A 24,695-nucleotide genomic window follows, 5' to 3' on the forward strand; every position below is an offset into this window, starting at 1 on the left:
CAGTTAGCTACGTTCGGCTGCACGCAGGCTAGATCCCAATGAAATTCTTAAAATATGGTTTTCAGAAATGCTATTTCCTGCGTTCTCGGGATATTTTGAACAAATAAGGGTAGGAAAAATGCATCGTAGACTAAACGTGGGGCGCGGTCCCTTCGCCTCCCTACTCCCCTAAATCCGCCTCTGAACAGCGACAATACTTCCAGTCGTCGAGTGGTAAAGTAGCCAGGTGAGCGGCACTCAATAATTGTGGGGTAGGGATTCAGAGGGGGACGATTACCAACCCCACGATTACTGTGGGCTGCTCCGCAGGAAAGTGCTGAAGCGTCCAATGGCAGCCGGAACATACGGCTATGCCGGAGATATGATAAACCCCTTGCTATGTCCAGCAAACCTGGACTTGCCACAAGTCGACATGTCTTGTCTCCCGAGCAGTTTTTTATTCTCGAGCGAAGCGAGAATTTGGCGAGTCAAGATAAACAAAGGGCGGCTGATTTTGCAACAGGCTACAGCAAACCCAGAAATCCGATGTATCGCTTGGTCGCTGATGTGTGGGAGTTAAAAATTAGTCCGACATATATTTACATACATTTACTCCTCCGTTAGTTCGAAAGTGTCGTATTATTGGTTATGGGATCCCTGTGTTGTGCTTTGAATCATGCATGACGTCGCAGACATCATGGCGAACAGCGAAACAGAAGATTGGCGGTCGCCACATTTTCGCCAAAAAGTAACAAGCCAAATGTAAGTCAGATTATTCTTGGCGGAAATATGTGAGATAAGGGAATAAGGAAACAGTAGGAATATTGAATACTGGGCTATGAACCACGAATATGTGTAAAATTTGTTGTCAATGTTGTGCTTTAGGAGGTTGTTTTTTAAACTTCCTTTGCAGTGACGATGCTTTGCGGAAGTCTGGTAACCCACAAATGATGACAAGAAATGCTGCTGATATCGAAAGAGATGTGTTTTCTAAAGCGAAATCTAGGGTAAACTATTTTTCTCTCTGATATATATCCCTCTTTGCCATAAAACCTTTATTTGTCCCTAAATCTCTCGACACATGCTATCCACAACCGACCAAGGGTTCTGTCATTAAATACAAATACTAAATTTAATAAACTACTGCTAATAAATAGTGCTAAACTCGTAGAGTAGTCGAGTTTTGAGTCGGAACCTAAGATAATCATTCTAAAGATACTCCTAAAGACCATGACTTGTTCAAAATTTCATTATTCATTATTTTGAGACTGATTTGGAAATTTTCTGTGGGAAAAGCTTGTCGATCCAAAGTGACTATCAATAAATGTGAGAAGGCACTTCTTTTTTATTAACTCGGTGTTTATTAGATGATCATAGGCAACAACACGATTAATGCCTCAAATTAAATGAAAACTACTTATTCAGTACATTGCTCATTTGCATATGTCATGCATTTGCATACAGTATGTCGTTTTCATCTTGAATGCTTTCCATATACTTGGTTGTCTGGGCCCAGTTCTACGAAGGGTGGATAGAACTATCCCACATCCCTTAGATTTTTCAGCCTCATTACTCAGAGAAGGAATCCTCTCCTCACCACTCAGAAATTCCAATTACTCTCTTTCTTCACAATACCTCTCCTTCATAGAAGATCAATAAACCATTGGGAATTTCCATAAACAAAGATAGTAGTACTAAAAGATATCTTACTAAAGAAAATTATTTTGTTATTTTTTAGGATGAGTACATGTGTTATGTTGCCCGTGTTTTGGTGTTTGCACGTGACGTAGGTAAGATTTTTCACCAACAAATACTACCACTCTTATTTGATCCTGCCATCAGGGTTGGTTAAAACTTAGGAGGGTCGGAAGATGATGGATTTTTACCATAGAGTATCAGCTTAAACACAAGTTGCCCAAATCAGCAGTATCTGCTTTAGCGCTCAAGAGTGGTCACCATTCAATTAGCCTACATTGTATCACTTCAAATCTATGCACCAAAAAAGTATACTTTTTGACCTTGATATGCAACTTAATTTCTATTCCAGGGCCAGGAAGGGGTCAACCAGGTAGACCAGGCCCTCAGCCAGGTTAAGTATTAATAACTATGTTACTCTTGTACATGAATAGCATTTTTGTTTACTTGAACATTGATGGTTTTATTTTTCACATGGCTATTTCCTCAAGGATGATAATGACACTGAAAATGATAGATTGCTATGTGATGATGATATTGATGATGGTGTGGTGTGGTATTGATGATTATGGTGATAGGGATGATGCTGATGATGGATAATGATGCTGATGAAGGATAATGATGACAGTAATGGCAATGGTAATGATGATGATGGTGATAATGGAGAGGCTGATAATGATACCAATGATGATGATGATGACCAATGAGAATGATGTTAGTAATGTTAATGATGATGCTGATGCTGATGAGAAGGAGATTGCTTGTAAAGGTAGTGATGATGATGACAATACTGATAATAACCAATAATTATGATCAATACGATGGTAAAGTCGATGCTAAGACAATAAAACATTGACCATTCTGGTTCAGTAGATATAGAACTGATATAATTTTTTGTATGAATCACATAACTATATTTGAATAATATCTCCCAACCTTACCTCACATTTGGTCAATAACCTCTGTGTATAATTGATAGGTCAGCCAGGTCAGAATATGCCACAAATGGTTCCCAAAGTTCAAATGCAGACTGTAAACCAAGTGTCAGGCATGAGACCAATGTACACGCCACAAATAAGTACAGCTCCAATGACGTCAGTCAGTAACGCCTCATATCAACCCCATCAAATGACCTTCAGAAATGTAAGTCTCCAAATATACCTTTCATGATTCCAGGTTAAGGTGGCTGGCTACTACAAAAAAATCCATGAAAAAGGTTTTGAATCACAATTCTTTGAACCCAAATCTGTTCAAAATGTTTGGGTTTTGCCATGTTGTATCTCAAAATATGGGTCCTCAATAAAATATGGGTCCTCAATAAAAGTTTGAAGATCATTGGCTGTTTTAAGCTGTTTTAGTGCGCCCGCACATCATGAGCTCAAAATAATGGCATCATTATTGTTGCATAGGAGCATGCACAGTTGCTTCAGTTTTCTAAAGTAGGCAACCACCTTAATGTATAATTTTAGCAGGGTAACTTCTGTAACAGAGGGATTTTACCACCAAAACAGTCCAATGATTTTAAAAGAAACTTTGTTCCCCATAGGAGAACAACATGGCTTCCACAAAACTTATCTACAGTATGGTAGGTGCTAAGGAAGCTGGGGAATTCTTCTGTCCTCACAGCTTAGTTCAATTGCTGGGTTTTACTTGATGTAATTTCCTGTCTTGTGCAGAATGTTCATCAGCTGAACCACAAGTTTTCAATAGAATTCTTTTGGAATGACAGCACATGGTGGAAGTGTTTGACCACTATTCGGACCAGATAATAAAATAGAACAATTTAGAATCTTTGATCATAGCCTCATTTACTCTGGATTAGCCTTATTACAGTGTCAAAATATTTCCACAAATACTAACAGTATAGTAAAGAAGGCACAACTTCGACAGCGCAAAACATACCATATGAAAGTAATCCTGTACGAAATCAAGACTTATCCTGTACAACAGAGAATTCAAAACTGGAGTATTAATATACGTTTGTTTACTGATTGAAATCCAGCATTGAATAGCATTTGTTATTTATTAGATGGGTCAGCAACAACAGCAGCAGCAACCGATGAATGCACAAACAATGGCACAATTAACACAAGCCATGCAACAACATCAGCAATACACCAGCAACCTTCCAAATCAACAGCAAATGCAGGTGACATCTCAGCCGGTTCAGCAACAGCCTGTCCATGGACACCCTGCAACTGTTTCTGCTATGAACCAGTCGCATCCTTCTCCTCAGATGGTTTCTTCACAACATGGACAGCAGTCACATGCTGTATCATCCACAGGTATAAAGTGCAGGTTATTGAAATGCCCTGTTTACCTTAAAATAAGGGGAGTCTACAGAAACTAACTCTTTTGTGCTTAGAGGGTTTTCTTCCTGGTTCTCTGGTTTTTCTCCCTCTACAAAAATCAACTTCTAAATTCCAATTCAATCATAGAATGAGGGCCATAGGTTTATCAGCCATTGGCTGTTAAGTGCTACCCTCATAAAACAAGGACGATTTAAAGAAAACAAAAGGCTTGTATTGTCCATTTAATAAGATTCATATTTGGTACTATTTTTAGTGTCGCAGATGCAAGCTCGCATGCAAACTGTGCCGTCACCTGCAATGAGGACACCAGCATCGCATCCTTCACCTGCAACCAGTCAGCCTATTATTCCTTCACCAGCCTACCAACCAACCCCGTCTCCAGCTCCTGGGGTACAGCACGGCATGACACCTTCCCCACAACAGGTTGGTTTCCTGGGTCTCTTACTTTCCTCTTCATATTAATATATGCAATATACAAATATTGTAGTGTGGTAGTGCTGTGAAATGTGATTAGTCATTGCAGTGCATTGTGGGACTTTTAGGGGATCATATATTTTGTTTCCTCAAACTGTCCTACACTGCACTGCAATGCCAACTTGACTCATTTTTTTCCTCAACCTTGGTGTGGCTAATATGAGAGACGTAGCAGCCGATTAATTAGTGTGTCAAACTTGAGGCCTGAAGGTTGATATTTTAGACCCTGTTTGATTGGGACACTGTGTCACTTATAATAAGGTACATACTTTATCTCTCTTTCATGGAATAAGGTTGTGTCGCACAAGATTCAGGACAGTAAAATGCAAAGATATGGAATTGTTATGCTCAGAGTGAGATGTGTCATTTTTCCCCCTTCTATTTACAGCATATGATACCACAGTCTCCTGCCACATCATCCGTGCCGACTCCAGGAACTCTAAATGTTCAGTCACCTGCGTCAATATTAAACCCAGCTTCAGTTGGACCGCCAGCTGCCAGCCCTGCTCCATTAAGTGCAGCAGAAGAACAGGCGTACTTAGAAAAGGTAATGATATGACTGGACTGGGAGAATAGGGTGTTTGTACGATCGTGACTGACAGCCATTTTGGATGACAGAAAAACACAATCTCTTTTGATTTTTAAGTGTTTGTATTCTATTCTGGTTGTATCAAATGATACAAGAAAACTTAGGAATAAAGAAATAGATGAACCTGAAGATTTGGAATAGAGGGGAGGATAGATGGATGGGTGGGTTTGTTGTTGGTCATGATGAAAAGAAAGAAATGTGAGAATGAATAAATGATAAAATAAATGATAATCAGTGATCAACAACAAGAAATGCAGCAGAGATTCACATAATGTTACCATTATTTTGAATCCATTATTTTTAGCACAAGCAGTTATCAGTGTACATAGAGCCCTTGAACAGAATGATTAACAAGATGAACAGAGATCAAGGTACTAGTTAACTCTCTGCAATAATAATTAACTTTGTTTATAGAGGATAACACTTGACAGTAATTCAACTGATAAACTTGTGGTCCTCTGTTAACGTCTCTAGTTAATTAAGGATGGGACCGCCATTAACGTGATCATCCCAACCACGTGAAGGTCTAACCATTTGCAGATGTAATTACAAAGGTAGCACCTTCTCCTCAGTTATTTTAAGACCCTGAGTGTTGGTCTGGCCGAGGCTTGAACAACAACCTCCCGCACAACAGACCAACGCTCTTACCAATTGAGCTAGCCGGGTGGTGGCTATTGTATATCTACCGTTTAATATCGATAGGTGCTAAAACAGCTTTATTTAGTGGCTACTAGTCACTGTTAGTCAACCAGAACAGTCAAATACACAAGAAACAGGTCGTTGTCATTTTTACTTGGTTCTATTCTAGCTCTCTCTTTTGTGTTTGTTGTCATCTCGCGTTGATAATAATGACTGTTCTGGATGAGTGAGAATAGTTAATAGTCACTAAAGGATAAAAAATCACTAAATCACTCAATAACAATTTTGCTTTTATTTCATGGATTTATTGTTTGTGCTCTATTAATATTACAGTATGACTGTTACATTGCCGAGCCACAAATTGGTCCCCTTACTAAATAGTTTTCATGGCTTCCTTATTGGCTATATTATTCCAGACTTGATATCTTCATTCACAACCATGCCCCCTTATAGATATTTTCTACATTATCAATAACACGAGTTCTAATACAACTGAAGGTAAATTTGCAGAGCACAGTACCAATGACCTGAAGAAGTTGAAAAATTTCTTGGATATCTTAACAAATCCTTCCAAAAGGTAATATATTCCACACTTGACTAGTAGTAATCGCACGAGCCTTTAGGTGAGTGCAATTAAAGAAATTTCAAAACATTACAAGTGTCTATTAATTCCAAACTGTACAAGAAGATTGTGCGATTTTTTGTTTATAGTTCACTCAACAAAATTTCAGTAAAAAATGTGAAGCAACGCCGTTTATCTTTGTCTATTTGGCGGCCGATTTTCAGTCCATCGTGCAACTGAAATGCATAAAAAAGATTAGTTCTTACGGCTTTAAAATTTTATTTATATGTTTTTTAAGTACAAAATGATAGAAAATAATTGTTTTGACATCGGAGTACAATTAACGCTATAATTGTACTCCTCTCGACCAATCAGAGTTGAGTAATTTCGTTGAGTGTACTACAAGATATAAAATATTAACATGATAATCATTAACATTTTCATATATTCATCATTATGTTTAACTACTGATAATCATTCTTATGACAATTTTTTACCCAGACTTTCACTAGCTGTTTTAGAAAAGTGTGAACAAGTCTTAAAGAAAATGAATCTAAAGCCTCCAGTGAGTAGATACAGTCTTTATTCAGACAGAATCAGATGAATAATTTATGATATGCTGAAGAAAATACTAGACAGACATTTTCTGCATGCTGTTATAAAATGCATGGGGAAGCACAGCGAGTGTTCTGCCAATCTCCAAGTTCTTTATAACTGCACACAGCACTGCAACTCGACACACGTTTTCCCTCACCCTTGGAATGGCTAATTATGTTGGTAACAAGGCATTATCAGTAGAAATGCTGTTTAGTGTTTCACAGTAGTTGTTAAGCCATGAATCAAGTCAAAACTATATAATTTGATGAACATGTTCAACAGCAACGAACAACCACCCAAACAGCATCACCAACAACTGCAACACAGAGCACTGCAGTAGCAAAGGCCAGTGCCGCAGCCCTTACAGCATCCAACAAGGCATTTCCTTCGTCAGAAGACCACCCCCAGATTAGTGGTCAGGCACTCTTTGAGACTGTCGTCAAGCACCTTAAGTCACCCTTGTTTTCTCATACTTTGAAGAGGACATTCTCGCCTGTAGTACAGTCAATGGAAGGCCCTCCTATCTGGTAAGATTAACCCCATAATATCAGGAACACACAGTCAAGTTATGTACTAGGCTGTTTGATTGGTGTAGTGTAGGTTTGGTGTGGTAGCATGTTGTGTGATGTGGTGTAATGTAGTGTGGTATATTGTGATAATTTTTATGTTGTAGTGTAGTTTATCGTAGCTGTGTATGATATGTTAGTGTGACATGGTGTCTTGTGGTGTGGTGTGGTGTGGTGTGTGGTGAAGTATGGTGGGATGTAATGTAGTGTGGTACGGTGTAGTGTAGTGGTATTCTATGATGTAGTGTTGTAGTGTTAGTGTTATGGTGTGGTAGGGTGTTATCTGGAGAAGTATACTGGGATGTAATGTGGTACAGTGTAGAGTGCCATAGTATTGGATGATGTAGTGTAGTGTAGTGTGTTAATACTGAGTCTACTTATAATATTAAATATCATACTACTTCCAGTCCTCCCCCGCCACCCACGAAGAAGATACGCCTGACTCAAGTGACCCAGAAGAAGTGTTCTCTACCACACACCCTTCAAGGTGAACTTGCAAGACTTTGTGATCGCTTCACCATCAAACCAGAGATCTACACTGGTAATAGCCAGAGGTCTACTTTACTTAGATGTTCCATACGTAAGTAATTCTTTCATTTTTCCACAGGAAACCCACGTTTGGATTTAGTGAAAACTGGAGGGGGGGGACTAAGCTTCATTTTTTTAAAAATAGAAGTAAACTCCCAGAATATGTTGGTGGTTCTCTTCAAATCCTATGTCTCTTCAACTCCTATGGTTTTCCTTCCTTGACAAAAGCTACCAAGATAAATTAAGGTTGTGAGTTACCCATGTTTGATCTGTGAGTTAGCCATGCCTTGACTTAGATCAGCTTTGAGGTTGTTTCAAGGTTTGATCTGTGAGTAAGCTGTGCCCTGTCTTAGATCAGTCCAGAGATTGTTCTAGAGTTTTATCTGTAAGTTATCTGTGCCCTGTCTAAGATCAGCCCAGAGGTTGTTCCAGGGTTTGATCTATAAGTTATCTGTGCCCTGTCTAAAATAAGCCCAGAGGTCATTTCAGGGTTCAATAAAATGAAAGGTTAAAAACACTCATATGAATTTTCAAAAATATTGGTAATAAAAAACCCTGTTGTTCCAGATGATGAATTTCTGCCTGCCGTTCCACCAATAGAGATTTCAGTACCGCAAAACTATCCGCATTCTAGTCCAGGATGCAATGCTAATGCATATGGTAAGTATTACATTGAATATCAATAATTGTATAAAGATGGCTCTAAGCAAATTTTGATGGTATTGTCATGTTTTATCAATTCACAGAGACAACACCATTTCTTCTCAAGATTCGTAGTCAATTACTGTCAGAGTTGAGAAGAATGCCAGGGTTTTATTCAGTCACTTCTCTGTTAGGTGCTTGGGTAAGTTCAGTAAATCATCTCATTTCCCATTTATGCATTTCTCTTTTTTTTTTTCTAGTTGCATTTCTTTACCAGAAATTATTATGCTCAATAAGAAAGAATATTATTACGATGTGGTCTGAGATGGAAAACATTATGCCAAAGTAAAATAAGCCATATTTCTTTAATATTTCATTAGTACTAACTTGTTTTTCTGCATACTATTATAGGAGGCAAGTATAAGATTAGCTTGTATGTCTGAAGTGGAAGTCAAATAGGCCTTGGAGGACTGTTCAGGCTACAGATTACAATCTGGTTATAAACAGATGGAAAAAAAAAGAATAGACATTAGAGCTTTTTAGCATGTACCTCTAACAAAGCTATAAGGGGTATCCAAGATACACAGTTATGATACCAGTACCTATATGTACTTAGATGAAACAGTATCCCTTCCATTGTGGCTCGACCATTTAGCTATTTAAATCAGTGTATTAACAAGTGCACTAAGGGGTCTGAGAAGACAGAGAAAGGAAAGAATAGTTCATTTTTGCAAGAGGTTGCAGAAGGAACAGCTAAATTTGGAGGTCCTGAGATAACACAGAACAGACAGAATAGGAAAAAGGTGTTTATAAATGCCTGTAGCTTCAGAGGGAAGCACACAAACTAAATATAGAGGACCTACAAGGAGAAAATGCATTGGTCACAGAAAAAGAAATGTTTGCAGAGCAACACAGATCTTTACCTGAAGTTGAGGTCTGAGTGAGTCTGGGGAGTCATTCAATAATATCATTAGTAGTAGTCAAACTTGAATTTTTTGATTCTAAACTAAGTTAATATTTTTTATATTTACCAATAGGTCATATTTGTTTTAATGTAACAGTTATAGAATTCTATTTTGAAGGAAAAAATGGAATTGAAATTTGAATGAAATATAGAGATTAAGGCCCAAATATACCGAGGTATTAATGTACTTCTGTAAATAATGATTTGCAAGTGCTCCCAAGAGAGTCAAATAACAAAAACACAATTGCCATGTGAGACCTAATGAAAGATGCTTTACTGATCAAAATGACTTTCAAAGATTTGACAGGATAAATGCCAATTCTGGCTGGACATTTATGATGCCGAGTCGTTATTTTACCCTCGTATCTAACCAGGGATGATGTTTGTAACAATGGCCATGGAATGCTCTTTAACTAGTAACATTCAAAACACTTAGTAGAATAACAACACAAATAGCAGCTGTAAAGGAAACTAGTCCATTGCGACCTTTTTGAGATGGCTCCTCATTCCCTTGAGATCTGTTGCAGTTTTCTTGTATACCTTAATTATTTACTAGAAATTTCACATAATATGAACCACCTTAGTATGTATGTATAAAGCATAATACATGCATTATATTTGTATAGATGTAGATATCATTATTGAAATACACTGTATATGTATAGATGCATAAGTTATATATACATTGTGTTTGTATAAATAATAGACACAACGATTGTGTGGAAGCTTTGAAAATTGGTTGAGTTTTTCTGTTTTTTAGGAGACTAATTCAATTCAAACTTAGGTCTCCATACAATAGAGTAACTTTACTTTGGTGTGCGAGAACTTACCAAGCAGCACCACTTTTACAAACATGAAAAAATCATGTAGAGTGAAAACAAAACATTTCGACTTGTGTTAATCAGGAGTAAGCAATGAAGCCTACATTGGATTATATATCTCACAATCAATCATTGTATATGTTATTTCAAGTGAAAATATTGTTTGACATTGAAGCATTAGCAGATTCATTTACCTTGCTAGCCAGTCTCTGGTTGTATATTTAAAAGATCTCGTTAATAAGTAATGGAAAATAAACAGCATTTTTGTTACTGCCTTTAAGTACTATATTGGTTTCTAAAGGCTTGTGAAGACCAGGGGTGTATCAGATACCCCATTTACAAGGTGGAATCCAGGGGGGTAATCAGATGCCCCATTTACAGGGTGGAGTCCAGGGGCGTATCAGATGCCCCATTTACAGGGTGGAATCTAGGGGTGTATTAGATGCCCCATTTGCAGGGTGGATTCCAGGGGGGTAATCAGATGTCCAATTGCTGGGTGGAGTCCAGGGGTGTATTAAGTGCAAGCCTGAATATATGACCTCAATTATTTATCATAAGAAATATATTTCAAATACATTGATTTTCAAGATACAAAAATTGTCATTAATCCTTGGGTTCTTTTGCCCATGAAATAAAAATAATCTTATTTATTTACATAAAAAACTAAGGATGTAAAATACTTCACTTTTTATATAAAGAAAAGTGATACATTAAGATTTTAAAGGCTCATGAGTGGCTAACTCTTTCGATTTTAGTACACCATCAGAACTGAGTGTATTAAGTTTGCTCATTCAAGTTTTGGGTGGTAAGGAAAGGAGACTGAAATAACTAATTTGCTTGCTTTAAGAGCAAATTCAATGTGAGTGGGAAATGGTTGGCATTGTACACAACCGCTCATGAAGTATGTCTGCTTCATGTAGACAATATATCATTTTCCCATTTCAGACCATGTGTCACTCTCGTAAGAATAAGATTGGCATTGTTGAATTGCACCATATTCTCATGTGTCACCATTAAACAAAGAAATACTGGTATAGGGAATGACACATGGTCTGAAATGAAATAATACTCAGGCAATAGTCTAAAATGGGAAAACGTTATCCTTTAACTTTTTGTTCACTTTTAAAAAAAATCCTAGAATAGTTTGTGTATTAATGTGGAACATCATGATGCTTCAATAGACAAATTTCAGCCTTCAAGCTGATTGATGTTCCAATAACAGTGCTTCGATACGTTCAAGGTAAAGAGGCTTTGTCCGTAAGTGTTTTAGAGTCGCACGAAATCTAATATTGAGTATGCGCATGCGCACTTTGCGGAATTCCGATTTTGTGTCACATTTCAGCTCACCCACCCGACCCATGATATTATAGCGAGTTCTACTATTTCATCTATTGAAGTCACTCGTGTCAAATGTCACTCGCATTGCTTGATCTCCTCGACGAAGAAAAATCCGATTCAATATCAGCACCGTCGCTATCCGGCACGTCTTCCTCATTGGCTGACATTGATTTAACAGATCGGGTTCCTTTGCGGTAGACGGCATTTATCGCACGCGACTTCTTTAAACGACTGTTCTCTTTTTTCAAGAGCTCTATCTTTTGTAGCAGCTGGTCTCTCTCTTCCTCTAGAGCCGTGTTCTTCTCTCTTTCCTCTGCGGCGTAGTTGTTCGAGATCACGACGGCTTGGCGTAGATCATCATGCATGAGCTCCAAGTCCTTTATTCTTTCCTCCAAGTCCGCGTTAGTTGACTGGAGCCTTGAGATCTTGTCGTTGGCCTCCTTCAGTTCCATGTCGGACTTCTGTAAGAGAGATTCTAGGGTCTTCATGGCTCCTAGTGGAGGTGTCTTAGGGGTCTCTACCGTAGAGTACCTCCGGCGAAATGCGCTCCTGTTCAAGTACTTCTTAAGACTCGCCACTTCTTCTTCTAAGTGTTGTTTCTCACGACTGACGCGGTCCATATTGATTCCTATAGTTGATGCTCTTCTTTGCAGCAAGCGCGCGTGAGGTGGTGGTGGCGGGGATTTGATGAAATCATCCATCTCGTCTTTCACGATGTCATTCTCTTCGTCCTTTCGTTCTTGTTCTTCTTTCCTCTTACGTTCTTCATCGCTGTCACTTTTTCCTTCCTCCTCGTCAACTGGTTGTGGTTTGGCCCTTGGTCTGCTCACTGGAAACGATAAAAGAAAATATATCAGTGGTATTTCAATGCTTGTTTGTGCATCATACCAATTAAGGGAAGGTACGTTTTTTATGGGGGGGGAGGGGTGGGGCTTCAGAGGGGAGGGTCAATAAAAACTACTGTGGAGGGTCAAACCTTTTATTTTGCCAAAAACTGTTTACTTGTTGACTTAATTTCTTACTGGGTGAGGGCCACAACCATTTTTCAAAAGTTTACTGCGAATCCCCAAGATCTTATCCCCCTACCCCCCCCCCCCCCCCCTCGCAACCTCCACCACCAATTAAAAAGTACCTCCCATAAATCCGCTCCTTTTTCGCAAGCTGCAATATAATGAAAATACCATACTTTTAAGTATTGGGAGTATCTCTTCTTCTTCACTACTAGACGAGCTTCCCTCTTCACTCTCCTCCTCCTCCTCCTTCTTGTCTTCTTCTTCTTCGTCTGCTTCGTCCTTTCCATCAGTTTCCTCTTCCTCCGATTCCTCACTAGCTTCATCACTCTTACTTTTCTCCTCAAGAGCAAACGCCTGTGCCTTGGCGATCAATCTGCTCACATCATCCACGTCTAACTCCTCTATTGTGTCTACAGCTTCTGCTGGTTCACTTGCACTCCTCATCTCAATACACTTCATCAAAGCATCCTTCTCACTTTCTGTTTCTTTCAGCTTCTCTCGCAACCTCTCCGCCTCTTGTTCTTCTTTCTTCAACTTGGCTTTTAAATCTCTTCGTTCCTTTTTCACCTTTTCTCTCAGCGTGACATTTTCTGCATCGAGTTTTTGCATTCTCTTCATAACCGACTTGAAGTCATTAGACGACTTATCAACTCGTTTGTTCAAATTACGTTTCTCAGCCATGAGTTCCTTGATGTTTGATCGCAAACGTTTTCTCTCAGATACAATCCCTTTGACATAGTCCTGTAATCTTTGTGATGTATCGTCAAGTTCGCTCCACTCATCGCTTTCACTCTCGCTCTCGCTCTCATAAAAACTCGCCCCAGAGCTGAACTCCGCTTCGCTGTTCCCATAAACGGATCTTTTTCCGCTTGATTTCGATCGATTTAAAGACAATCTTCCATTATCATCGTCACTCATGCCATCATCATCACTTCCTTCGTCCTCCTCCTCATCTTCATGTGGTTCCTCTCCATTCTGTGCTGCCGCCACCTCTTCTTCATGCAGTTTTAAGATATTTACGAGTAACGATTGTTTCTGGTTATGCAATCGACCAACTTCATCCTCCAAGTCTTTGCATTTGCGCTCCGCTTCTTCTAGGTTCGTCTCTAACCTCTGCATCTGACGAGTCGTTCTCTCCGACACTTGTACTTGCATGACATCTGTGCGATAGGAGAGAACTTTTTTTAGGTATTTCACTTCTTGTTGCAAGTCTTCGTTGTCATTGCTCATCTCCTCATGTTTGATCTCAATTTTTTCTAACTCTTGTTGCATTTCCTCGTACTGCGAACTAAGCTCTCTCAATTCTTCCTGAAGTTTCGCACAGTTAGGGCACCCAACGTAGTTCACTCGGTGATTACTCTTCGCCTCTTCGCCATCACCTGATTTGCCTTCGCCACTTTCAAGTTCAATAACCCGCTGCAAAAGTGCATGAAAGCACGTCTTACTGTCCTCGAGTTCTTCCTTTAATCGCGCAATCTCTTCGTTATCATTACTGTCACCCTTCTCGCTCTTGTTCTCACCCCCACTATTCACTTTCCCAATGACTTGCTGAAGACCTTGTACACATTTTTTCATCGTCTCGGACATAGCTACACCATTGTCGACAATCTCATCATGAAGTAACACATTCTCCTCTCGTACGTTCATCACAGATTCCTTCACTTCACGGAGTCCTTTCACTAATATACAAATGCGTTCTTTTAGCTTAGATTCGGATTCAAGTAACTCGTCGTTTTGTTTCGAAAGTGTTTGAATCGTAATAAGATTTGCTTCGTGATCTTTCTCGTCCTCGTTGGCTCGATTTTCTCTATTCTTTTTCTCCCGAAGAAGCTGGTCCCTCTCGTATTCCAGGACTTCATTTTGTGCTTTAATTCTGTCTTGATCCTTTTGTAATTTATTATATTTTACTTGAAGTATATCCTTTTCAGCTTCGTGTTTATTGGAAGCATATGTAGCTGAGTGTAACTGTTCTTTTGCCTTGGAAAGTTCTTGTAAAGTTTCGTTCACTTGAGCCTGCAAGCGTAGTTTTTCCTTTTCAAGTATTGGAATGGAAGCCAAGATTCTCTCGCTTGGTCCTTGTCTTTTTCTCTCTTGTTCTAGTTCTTCTTCTAATTGTCTTATTCTGGCTTTCAACATCTCGATCTCGTCCTTCTTGATAGCCTTACCTGAACGTAAAATATCATTTATTATTATTACATGGAAAGGTGTAGACCAGAAGTTCATAACTATAGTTATGAACTTCTGTATAGACCAATTTGGACGACATATCAATAGGTTTCCAATTCTCAGGAGACGGAAATTCTTTTGTTTTGTCCTCCAAATTGAACTGCTTTGAAATCACATACAAGGGGTCTATTACACACGCAAATGGTTTGTATTTGACGATTTTTTATGCGTTCGCTTCGTCCTCCCCCAACCCGAAACCAGTCCGTCTGTCCGCCGTTCGTTCGCCTGTTCGTTCCTCGTCCGTTTGTACGAGGCGTCTGTCAGTCTGTTCGTCCGTTCGTTCCTCTCTAACAACATTAATCAACATGATTTACCTGTGGTTGGTAAAGTCGAAGCTTTTTGCGGTAGGTGACTAAATGAAATGATAACAAAGAGTCAAAGATTCAGTTTTCGGACAATTAACAAATAATAAAAATATAACACAGAAATGCTTAGACAGAGATTAGTATTTCAGCACAATTTCCTAAGCACACGCATCGTTAAGTCATGCATTAGAATAAGTATTTATTGAACATGCAAATTATTAACTTATAATATAAATATAACAGAACTGTAACCCGTGAGATTGGCCGCCGCGCAAATAGTTCAGAATAAATGTTGAAGAAAATTTGCGGGAAGTACTGGCTTATGCGCGAACGTTTATTAAGTATCACTTCACCTTTTTACTCAGCTTCACTCTGATCGTAAGGTTTGAATATGCTATTATCTGATATTTGCGCATAACAGCCATGCCCTGTTTAGTATCAGTGCACGAGTATAAGACCAGTTCTAAAGCTACAAATTCATCGACAAGTGTTGTGTATATCAAGCCGCGCGCAAGCAAATTAAATAACATAATTTTTTGAATTCTGGAATTCTAAAGTAGATTTTGCATGAAACAACACAATACAAACGTGCCGTGACAATGAGCATTCTCATTGGATGATATAAGTAACATCGCGCACTGTGATTGGTTAAATAGATGTCGTCTATTCCGTACCGTGACGGTACCGTATCTGTGCATTCTCCTTGGATGATAAGTGACTTCGCGTGCTGTTATTAGTTAAATAGATGTGTATTCCGTACTGTGACCGTGATAGTGCCGTATCTGTGCATAATAAGTGCAGGATAAGTGACCTCGCGGGCTGTTATTGGTTAAACAGATGTCGTCCATTCCGTATTTCACAGTCATGCGTCATTTGCTCTAGTGTTTTCATTCCTTTCATAGCGTGATTTTTGACCCCAAGATTTCATGCCGCTCCCAATGAGCTACATGACTAGACCACGTCAATGATATCAACACCCGATCCATGGGCTATTACATGACGCCCAATGATGTCATCCGCCCCTAAATATAACTACAGCGAGGTGACAAGACAAAAGAACAGCTGATACCAATACCATGCTTAACACGTAATACTCTAATATTTCACAGAGTAAGCAAGGCTAAAAAAATTATGCCAAGGTCGGAGAGAATATCTGATTGTGTGGAAATATTTTTATTGATAATATGATAATATATTTACCTTTGCGCACGACGCGTGCCTGGCGAGGAAGGAGTGGTTGAACTTGTGGGTTTATCCAGATGTGACTTTGCTACAACGGAAGAGTTGTCGGGAGTTTCTGGGGGTAAAAATGGATTAAATCAGTTCATAAATACTAAGGGAAAGTCGTAGAATACTTGAAAATTGATTAATGAGGTGTCTGTGATTATGAATTTATGCTTGAAGTGCAGTTAAAGTCGATTCAATTTAAATTTTTAAAGTCAATTAAAAAAGTGATGATATTCCACTTAAACTGGCTTCTTTGCAAACTAAATGGCTTTTTTCGTATTTGAATATCTTTGACTGTTTGGGAGTAACTCTAGGGAAAATATGCAAAAACCAAAAAGGAAGACATTTAATTATTGGCAGACGCTATAAACAATGAGCTGTTAAATATAAAATATAAAGTTGGCTTTTAGTGTTTTAAGAGTCAGTATTAGAACTTTCTTTTTGAGGCTTCAAACTGGACAACAAATAGTTGCTCGTTTTGTTTGGTATTCATTTGAATACAAGCTCTTAACAAACAATAAAAGTATTTACAAGATGACTGTACTACGAATTCTAAAACACCGTCCGGCCTAAGTCATTCAACCGTTTTAAAACCACGATACGCAAATAAGAATAAGAAATAAAGTTCATAGTAAATAATACTAAAACTACTAAGATAAAGGAACAACGCTTACGATACAAAGGAAAAAAGTTAGAAAAGTTTAAAGCACTGGCGTATGGCAACTCTACCACTGAAGAAGCTGGAATTTTCAGAAGTTTTTCGTGCAAACGCCTCTGGAACTTTCGTTTACGCCAACTATGAAGCTATTATAAACATAATCATTCACGGCTGTCTTTAGTTTATAAGTCCTCAAAAGAATCTCCATTTATAGGGCAATAAAACAATATGTTTTGACGCCGAAAACCGGGTTGGAGCTGTTCCTCGCGACATGAAATTTTTTTTTTATAAAAGATACCTGCATCATTGACATATGTGTTTCTTGCTCTGGAAGGACTTCCCTCGGGAATGAAATCTTGGTTCTTAGTCACGGAGTACTTGGCAGATTTAGAAACAAAACTCCTTTTCATTTTCTCAACCGAGCAACAAATACATAAGTAAAGTCTGAGAGAGTTTTGAGGAAACAGAATTTGAGTTGTTAGTCCATCGTATCATAGTTATGCTCATCGTATCGTGAACTAGATGTTCTAGTCCACTGACTAATTAATGGTTTTATAAGTCGGATATTGGCTCAGATAATAATGCAAGAATAAATTTCTGAAATGTTTTATAATTTCATTGTAAGGGGAGGAAATGTAGCAGATGTAATCTTCTGTTCAAGGCTGGGAAAAAACAAGAAAGATTAGACCGCAAAGGCGGTAGATGAAGAGCACAGATGGACACAGATCCACGAGTTCGGAATCTCAATCAAAAACCATTACACCGTGTTTGGAAACACTTAGATCAGATGTCAATCGAGATTCCAACGCATATTACTTACTATTCTTTAGCTGACAGCCCGCTGAAGACTTAAATGTCCAGTTTTGACATTTCTAAGACAGGAGAAAGAGCTCCTCGGTGAAGAGTTTGCATGCAGTACAAAGACGAGAGGAAGTAAATATACTTGTCAATGTCGTTTACTTAACATAAATTCATATTAATTTAATCTGTAGTACGTACACTGTTCCGACAAATCTTAAATGAACAATAAAAAAGAAAATATATACAAAAGTTCTTTGACACGAAGTATAAACGTCTTTCACTGCAGTCTTTTCCTTGATTCTTCCACGGAGAAGTGAAAATACAGCCGGACTACTTAAAAACCGTTCACGTTTAGAAATACAAAAAATGTAAATAATATAATCTTAAAACAAACTTAATTGCTTATTCATTCGATATCATTTGATCCGAACTTTTATTACATACTGTGGGATGTGTACTAAGTGATCACAAAGTGGCGCGCGGAATACGAAAAGGAACTTTGACGCAAATGAAAATGAAAATCCAGCACACAAAAACGTTTTTGCCAAAAATTAATATTTGAAAAATGGGGGACAAAGCTGAATGATTCAATTATTTTTTTGGAATTGTATTTTATCCTTTCTTCTAAATGAATAACACATTATTTGAGAAGAACGGCTATCCAGCGAAAAAATGGCACCCGACAAGCGCAAGATTATAATAGCTGTAGTTCGACGAGGATCATGACTGACCTTTGGATGTGTTGGCTCCCATAGCTTTGATACAAGCCACATTAACCAGCCCTCAGCCTATAAGGACACTAGACCGGCTTGTATTGCGTTACTATACAATGAAAACCTTTCATTGCCGCGTTTTCTTATTAAAAATACTAGTCGGAATGGAAAGCTCTTTGTTTTGGTTAATTGGTGTTAATCTAAATAGACTAGACCGACAACGTTCCAGGCCGGTGTGTTAGTTGTGATAGGTTCCGGAAAGGAATGTTTAAATTTGATTAAATGAATCCGTTGGCTTTCGCGCCGGCTTTTCGTTATGCGGATTAGGATAATTTTAGAAATTCCGCTTTGATTTGGATTTGAACTTGGTATCCAGGATGGGGGTCTTTATAGTTTTGATCTCGAAGAGAGTCGTGGTTCGGAAGGTTGTCTAAAGAGAAAAACAAAAGGGCAAAGCTGTGCTAACAACTGGATGTTTTGACAGTGACTCGTTGCTTGCTTTTTTATGTCGAGTGCAGACATACTTAGAGTCCAGCCTAGCTTCAAGTGACAAATAGCTAGTATAAAAATTCAGATCGCAAGATAACTCACAAGAACTATAGGTGGACAAACATAAACCTTGGTAAGTTTAGTATAGCTAACAGTGGAGGAAATTCCCTGAGTACTCTCAAAGGGAATGTTGGTTGTACCCAAAACGAGTACGGTTTGGGTACCAATGATAATAGTGTTTAGTATCAAACAAGGAGTCTTGTTTGAGTACCACCCAAGAAAGGTCTGGTGTGGGTTCCCGGTACCCACGAAGGATAAGGACAGTATGCCATTATCTGGACTGGTTTGGGTATCCATGAAGGATATGGACTGTATGCCATTACCTGGCCTGGTTTGGGTATTCACGAAGGATATGTATTGGGTGCTAATACTTTGTCTGGTTTAAGCACACACAAAGCAAAGGGTACAGATTGGGTGTCAATGGCTTTTTTTGTTTCGGTACTCAAAGGGTATGGATTGGGTACCAATGGCTAGTATGGCTTGGGGTACCCATAAAAGGTACAAATTGGGTGCCAATTGCTGGTCTTGTTTGGTTGCCACAAAGAGTTCTGGGTGCCATTGGCTTGTTTTGTTTGGGTACCCATAAAGAGTATTGAGTGCCAATGGCTGGTCTGGATTGGGTACCAGTAAAAGGTACGAGTGAATTGGGTACGAATAGCTGGTGCTTGTTTGAGTACCCAAAAAGGGTAAGAAATTTTGTACCAATTCCTTGTCTGTTCTGGTCTGGTTTTGGTACCTACGTCGCAGTACCATGCAGTTGGTCTGGTTTGGTAACGAAATGGACGAACGTCCAAAGTTTGGTAACAGCGAAAGGATTATTTTGGGTACTGAACTAACGTTCTTAATGGTCTCAAGAGTTTCCGCAAAGCCTCGATTTAAGTTTTCATGATCAGAAGGAACAACTAAGAAGGAAGAGCGTACTGCAGAAGTGAACATGCAGTAATACCAGGATTAAACGATAACACTGCGCAAGACAAAAAGATAACTAATAACAAAATACCTGGTCTTGTTTGGTCAGATTTCTGACTGACAAAGGAATATTTGCCATGCTTTGACATGCTCATCCCATCTTCTTTATCTAATCCTCTATGTTCTGGCTGCCCTTGAAGTAACGAGTCGTCGAACTGAATAATCTTCTGTACCGTCTCTTCGACGGGTCGTCGACGTACTGTCACGAGTTTGGGTCCGTGGAAGAACTCCCCGGGGGACCCGTCTCCGGTACCTTTGGTACTATACGACTGAGATTTCCCGATTATAAAATCCTCATACTCCGCAGAGGTGTCATACCGATGGCTGAGGTTTTCAAGATTTGGCGAGTTTGGGGAAGACCCAGCATCACTGTTTGTACCCAGTCCTCTGAGTGCCTCAATTGACAGAGTGCCATCCGCAGGTGGAAGGGACTGGGGTCTTGTACCACCCTTGACAGGAAGCGCTTTGACGCCGTCATCTTCAGTAACTTGGAAAGGCACGCAGACAGAGACAGAGGACGTCCAGGAGTCGGATCCCGAATCGGAGTTTCGTGGAGAGGTGGGTGATGCGGGCACGCCAAACGGGATCGAAACCTGGACCGAATCGGATACAAGTTTAGGACTGGATACGTCTGCCTTCGTATTTGCCACGGTGTTTTGCTTAATAGGTAACCCTGCTCTAACCACTGCCCTCTTTTCCTTTTCTATTCCAGTTATCTGATCTTTTTCCCATAAGAATCTCTCCCGAGACGATGGAGACATAACTGGCGGTTCTCTGCTTGGGTACCTTTCCAAACGTGAGAGCAGTTCAGGATCTGCTTCGACCATTTTCGGAGTTGCCTCGTAGATCCTAATGGTATTCACTGTGAGATTATACGGAATCACATCAGCAGACGATTTCCGACGGAGAGGGGGCGGATAACTCGTGCTGCTCTGAACTATCATCGAAAAACCCTTCTCTGTATCGTCTGGCGATCTTCGGGGAGATCTGGGCGATAACTTGTCAACGGCTCCAGGCGAGCTGGCGTTTTTCGGAGAGCTATCGTATCCCGTCGGAGTGTATTTGCGTGGGGTCTTTTGAACGGGGCTTTTCGAGCCCTCGTTGCGCCCCCATTTGTGTATCAGATTTGAGATACTAGAGGGCGATTGTGGAGAGTTCGGAGTTTGAAAAGTGTTTGCCGGTGTCTTATACAAAACTGGTTCTGCGACCAGCTTCGTGATTCGTTGTCTGTCACCAATCTTCGTGGGTTGATCGGAATTCCGAGTTTGCACCGATCCCTGATGTTTATTTGGAAATTGTTGGACGGTGGTCGAAGGTGTCCTTGGTGATTGCTGGACCGTTTTCTGGACGGGGCTTGTAACGACCTTAGGAGAATGTCCTATGGTGTCCCTCGTTCCTGTTTTCATTCCACCATGCTCGTTTGGACGAGTTGTTGGTTCGGGGCGCCATGCTGTTCGCTCTTGAATGGATGAACCTTTCTTTTCGACTGTAAAAGCTTTCTCTTGTGATTGACGCTTGTTTAGGACATTAAGAATTGTGCTCCTTGCCTTTTTCTTGATAATTGCCGGCTTTGGATTTCCTAGAATAGAAAAAAAAACAAGAGTCTAAATCCAGTTCATCAAACTCATATCCTGTGGCAACCGGTTTGAGAAGGAATTGTAACGAACCCGCAACACATCAGATCAGAAAGCTAAGAACAGATCAGTTTCGAAAGCTCAGGAGACTAAGCTTTAGGCACTAGTTTGGGATTCCTTCCAGGTTCATCACTGGGACCCCTCTCATGACTCTTTTTAGGCGCCCCACCTAAAATGACTCCCTTCACTTCGTACAGTCATGTGACAAGCTGCAACTGCTCAACTTACCAATGTCAAAATTAGAATTTGTAGTAGATTTGGAGAACATGGTCACGTGACTACTATTCTCCTCAAAGGTTTACGTCTGTTGCGCAGAACTGCACTTTCTCTGTCTAGAAACCTAGAAATAACCAGATATAGAATCCTTGAGCCTAAACTTATCAGAAAACACCTAAAACATGTGGTATCACCACATTTCTGATCCTCGAAAATGAAGAATTATCCCATTTTTAATTGAAATACGTGGTAGTACCTCCTGTTCGGAGATAAGCGTCATGTCTGAAAAATCTACTCGGTCACAGACATCGATATATCAAAATATAAACATTCCCTAATGATAATATTATCACTTAGTTTAATTTTCATCTTTATTTTCTCCTAATTTGGACTTGTTTAGTTTAATGCTTTTTTTTTTCGTCTTCAAAACAATGAAATCTTAAGAAATAATTTGATCATACATAAATCAGTAATATCCGGTTTTATTACGGAATTTCGTACCTTTGTGGAATCCTACACTCAGATTATTAGATAATATTAAAGATTAATAATTAAGGAATTTTAAAGTAAAACTGAGTTTGATAACCATGTACTTTAAGCTGTCAAACGAAAGACAAACTTCTGTAATGGAATAATATCTTTGAATTATTTGATTAACCAATGATTTTTACCAATAAAAAGATTCCGAGAAAGAACTCAAGATATCGTTTCCAAGCACGTACGATGTTTTGATTCAGCTTGCCAGTTCAAATCTCTTCACCTTGCTGAGTCTTAAATGGCAAATAATTATCTACCTGCATTCTTCTTCAGTTTTATATTCCAAAAAATTCAAGACAAGTCGAGTTTTTAGGACGTCTTTAAAACCAGAAACAGATTCTTAATAAATAATTAAGTAAAATAAATAATTCCCACGTTTTTTTTTTTTTGGTCCACGAGTACGTAAGACTATATATGACACATTTCCGTCATTTCTTACGACCAAACATCGACAGAATTTTAAACAAAGCATTGCTTTACACGTCTTTGTAAACAATGCTAAAATCGGAAAACCTATTAGCAATCTCTCTGCATGTCAATATATCATTCCAGAAGCACCTCAAATTTTTAACTCCGAAAATACTCAGTTATCATAGTTTTTTGCGTATGTTTGCGCTAATTCGTTTTGCACGTATTTGTATAAATTCAATAAAATATCAATTTAGCTAACAGACCAAAGTTCACGGTTTGCTAAAGCGTAAAGCAAGACTGCACAATACGACGAATCGATTGGCACATTATGACAATAACGATTACTGATCTTCAACAATAAAAAATGCAAGCGCTAGAAAATTTCATACGGGAGCCTTTATTGAAAGCTCACAATTCAAAGCTTTTAGATTTATAAGACATTTTTTTAAGATTCTGAAAAAGTGCAACAACTCGTGTCGCACGTTAAACGAGTAAGTTAGGATGACATTCAGTTAACAGCTGTTGTAGCATAATTAATTTCAAAATTACACAATAAAACCTTTAACGAGATGTGATTTTCAAAGTCTATCAATACTTGAGCATAAGACTTGTCAAAATGCTTATCGATATTAAGTTGGGTCAATTCTTTGCGACTATATAACGAACAGAACCGAGAAAACCAGAAAGAGTGTAGGATTTCTGACCCTTTAAAGTTTAGGCCATAATAATTATGTAAAGACTAGTATACGAGGCCCAACGAATATATATTATATTACGACCAAACTTCAAGTATTACACACTAAAGTATAATTAATCTGATCAAACAAGGTTTAGAACATTTATTATTCGTGAATCGAGCAGGATTCATTGACATATGGTACAATAAATGACACTAAAATCGCTGTGTTACACAATTGGTTAATTAGTAATGGCTAAAGTACATGAACAGTAACATCACTGTACAAACTACGACAAGAACTCAATCTCAACTCACCTTATCTTTGAGCGATGGATATCTGAAGCTTGGTTGACGAATATGGAGCTAGGAGAATTGTTTTCCAAGGAATCTAGTATGCCCTCCGCTGGTGGCTTGTTGAAGTTCACCTATAATCCTTCACGAAATATTCTTGCAAGGAGATCAGCTTTCAGACCCCGTAGGATTGAAAATGACATCAAACTTATTAATGCACAAATCTTTTGATTTTTCAGCACTTGTTTAATCCATAAAGCAACTTCACGAAGAAAGAAACCTTTTCCTCGATGCACTATTATTTGATCAAATTGTCTTCCTCAGTGATAGATAGAGCTTGTCAAACTCGACGTTTAAATTTCATGTACAAAGTTATGTTGCTGTAGCTCACTGGGTGCAATGCATCCTGGAATGCTTGGTATGCGTGTTATACCTTCCTCTATATGCTGAATCACAGCTTTTTTGGATTCGGATATAGCATATATTTCTTCCTCCGCGGGACGAGACAAGTGACGAGCTGCAAACCAAAGCCAATGATCCTGATCACCACAACATGTTGTTTGATGGACAGCCGTAAATAATAACACTATGATACGCTATTCAGGCTTGGTATAAACCAGAATGCATCAGCAGTCCCTAGGGGCATGACCGACCGTGAACCTGATAGGTAAATAACTCATCTGCCAACTATATAGAAAAGACCTTTAAACCCCTCTGTCTCTTTTTCATTATACCTTGTTAAGTTCCTCTGGACGGCTTG

At 39.0% G+C, this 24,695-nt stretch overlaps 2 protein-coding genes across 4 annotated transcripts; one reads left to right on the forward strand and one right to left on the reverse strand.

Moving 5' to 3' along the window:
- Window positions 1-613: 613 nt before the first annotated feature.
- Window positions 614-10,643, forward strand: LOC116308036 (uncharacterized). 3 transcript variants are annotated; one of them, XM_089032991.1, is made up of 17 exons: window positions 614-741; window positions 893-986; window positions 1,718-1,769; window positions 2,027-2,068; window positions 2,654-2,817; window positions 3,221-3,259; window positions 3,704-3,959; window positions 4,240-4,409; window positions 4,849-5,007; window positions 5,354-5,420; window positions 6,187-6,265; window positions 6,752-6,815; window positions 7,130-7,374; window positions 7,821-7,993; window positions 8,509-8,601; window positions 8,688-8,785; window positions 8,995-10,643. In XM_089032991.1, the coding sequence occupies exons 1-17, from the start codon at window positions 656-658 to the stop codon at window positions 9,040-9,042; spliced, it is 1,929 nt and encodes a 642-aa protein (XP_088889117.1). In that variant the 5' UTR covers window positions 614-655; the 3' UTR covers window positions 9,043-10,643. The 3 variants fall into 3 exon arrangements, with proteins under 3 accessions (XP_088889117.1, XP_088889118.1, XP_088889119.1); XM_089032992.1 differs by having other exon boundaries at window positions 6,199-6,265; XM_089032993.1 differs by lacking the exon at window positions 3,221-3,259.
- A 357-nt stretch (window positions 10,644-11,000) lies between these two features.
- LOC116308024 (uncharacterized) lies at window positions 11,001-24,695 on the reverse strand. Its single transcript, XM_031718373.2, has 7 exons — window positions 23,960-24,695; window positions 22,030-22,141; window positions 20,199-21,746; window positions 16,451-16,547; window positions 15,260-15,297; window positions 12,893-14,884; window positions 11,001-12,535 (listed from the first exon to the last, which is right to left on the reverse strand). The coding sequence occupies exons 2-7, from the start codon at window positions 22,067-22,069 to the stop codon at window positions 11,775-11,777; spliced, it is 4,476 nt and encodes a 1,491-aa protein (XP_031574233.2). The 5' UTR covers window positions 22,070-22,141; window positions 23,960-24,695; the 3' UTR covers window positions 11,001-11,774.

The sequence above is a fragment of the Actinia tenebrosa genome, unplaced genomic scaffold, assembly GCF_029948245.1.
Source record: "Actinia tenebrosa isolate PJP-AT-01 unplaced genomic scaffold, QUT_ActTen_1.0 PGA_scaffold1__47_contigs__length_23844297, whole genome shotgun sequence".
In the NCBI taxonomy this organism is placed as follows: Eukaryota; Metazoa; Cnidaria; class Anthozoa; order Actiniaria; family Actiniidae; genus Actinia; species Actinia tenebrosa.

Excerpts from the sequence above, each read along its gene's own strand:
- LOC116308036 (XM_089032991.1), top strand. The coding sequence starts at position 656 with ATGCATGACGTCGCAGACATCATGGCGAACAGCGAAACAGAAGATTGG. Across the intron at positions 2,818-3,220 it reads ATCAAATGACCTTCAGAAAT|GAGAACAACATGGCTTCCAC; the intron begins GTAAGTCTCCAA and ends TGTTCCCCATAG. Across the intron at positions 5,421-6,186 it reads CAAGATGAACAGAGATCAAG|GTAAATTTGCAGAGCACAGT; the intron begins GTACTAGTTAAC and ends ATACAACTGAAG.
- LOC116308024 (XM_031718373.2), bottom strand. The coding sequence starts at position 22,069 with ATGTTCTCCAAATCTACTACAAATTCTAATTTTGACATTG. Across the intron at positions 15,298-16,450 it reads GGCACGCGTCGTGCGCAAAG|TCACCTACCGCAAAAAGCTT; the intron begins GTAAATATATTA and ends CATTTCATTTAG. Across the intron at positions 14,885-15,259 it reads TTCGACTTTACCAACCACAG|GTAAGGCTATCAAGAAGGAC; the intron begins GTAAATCATGTT and ends TTTTACGTTCAG.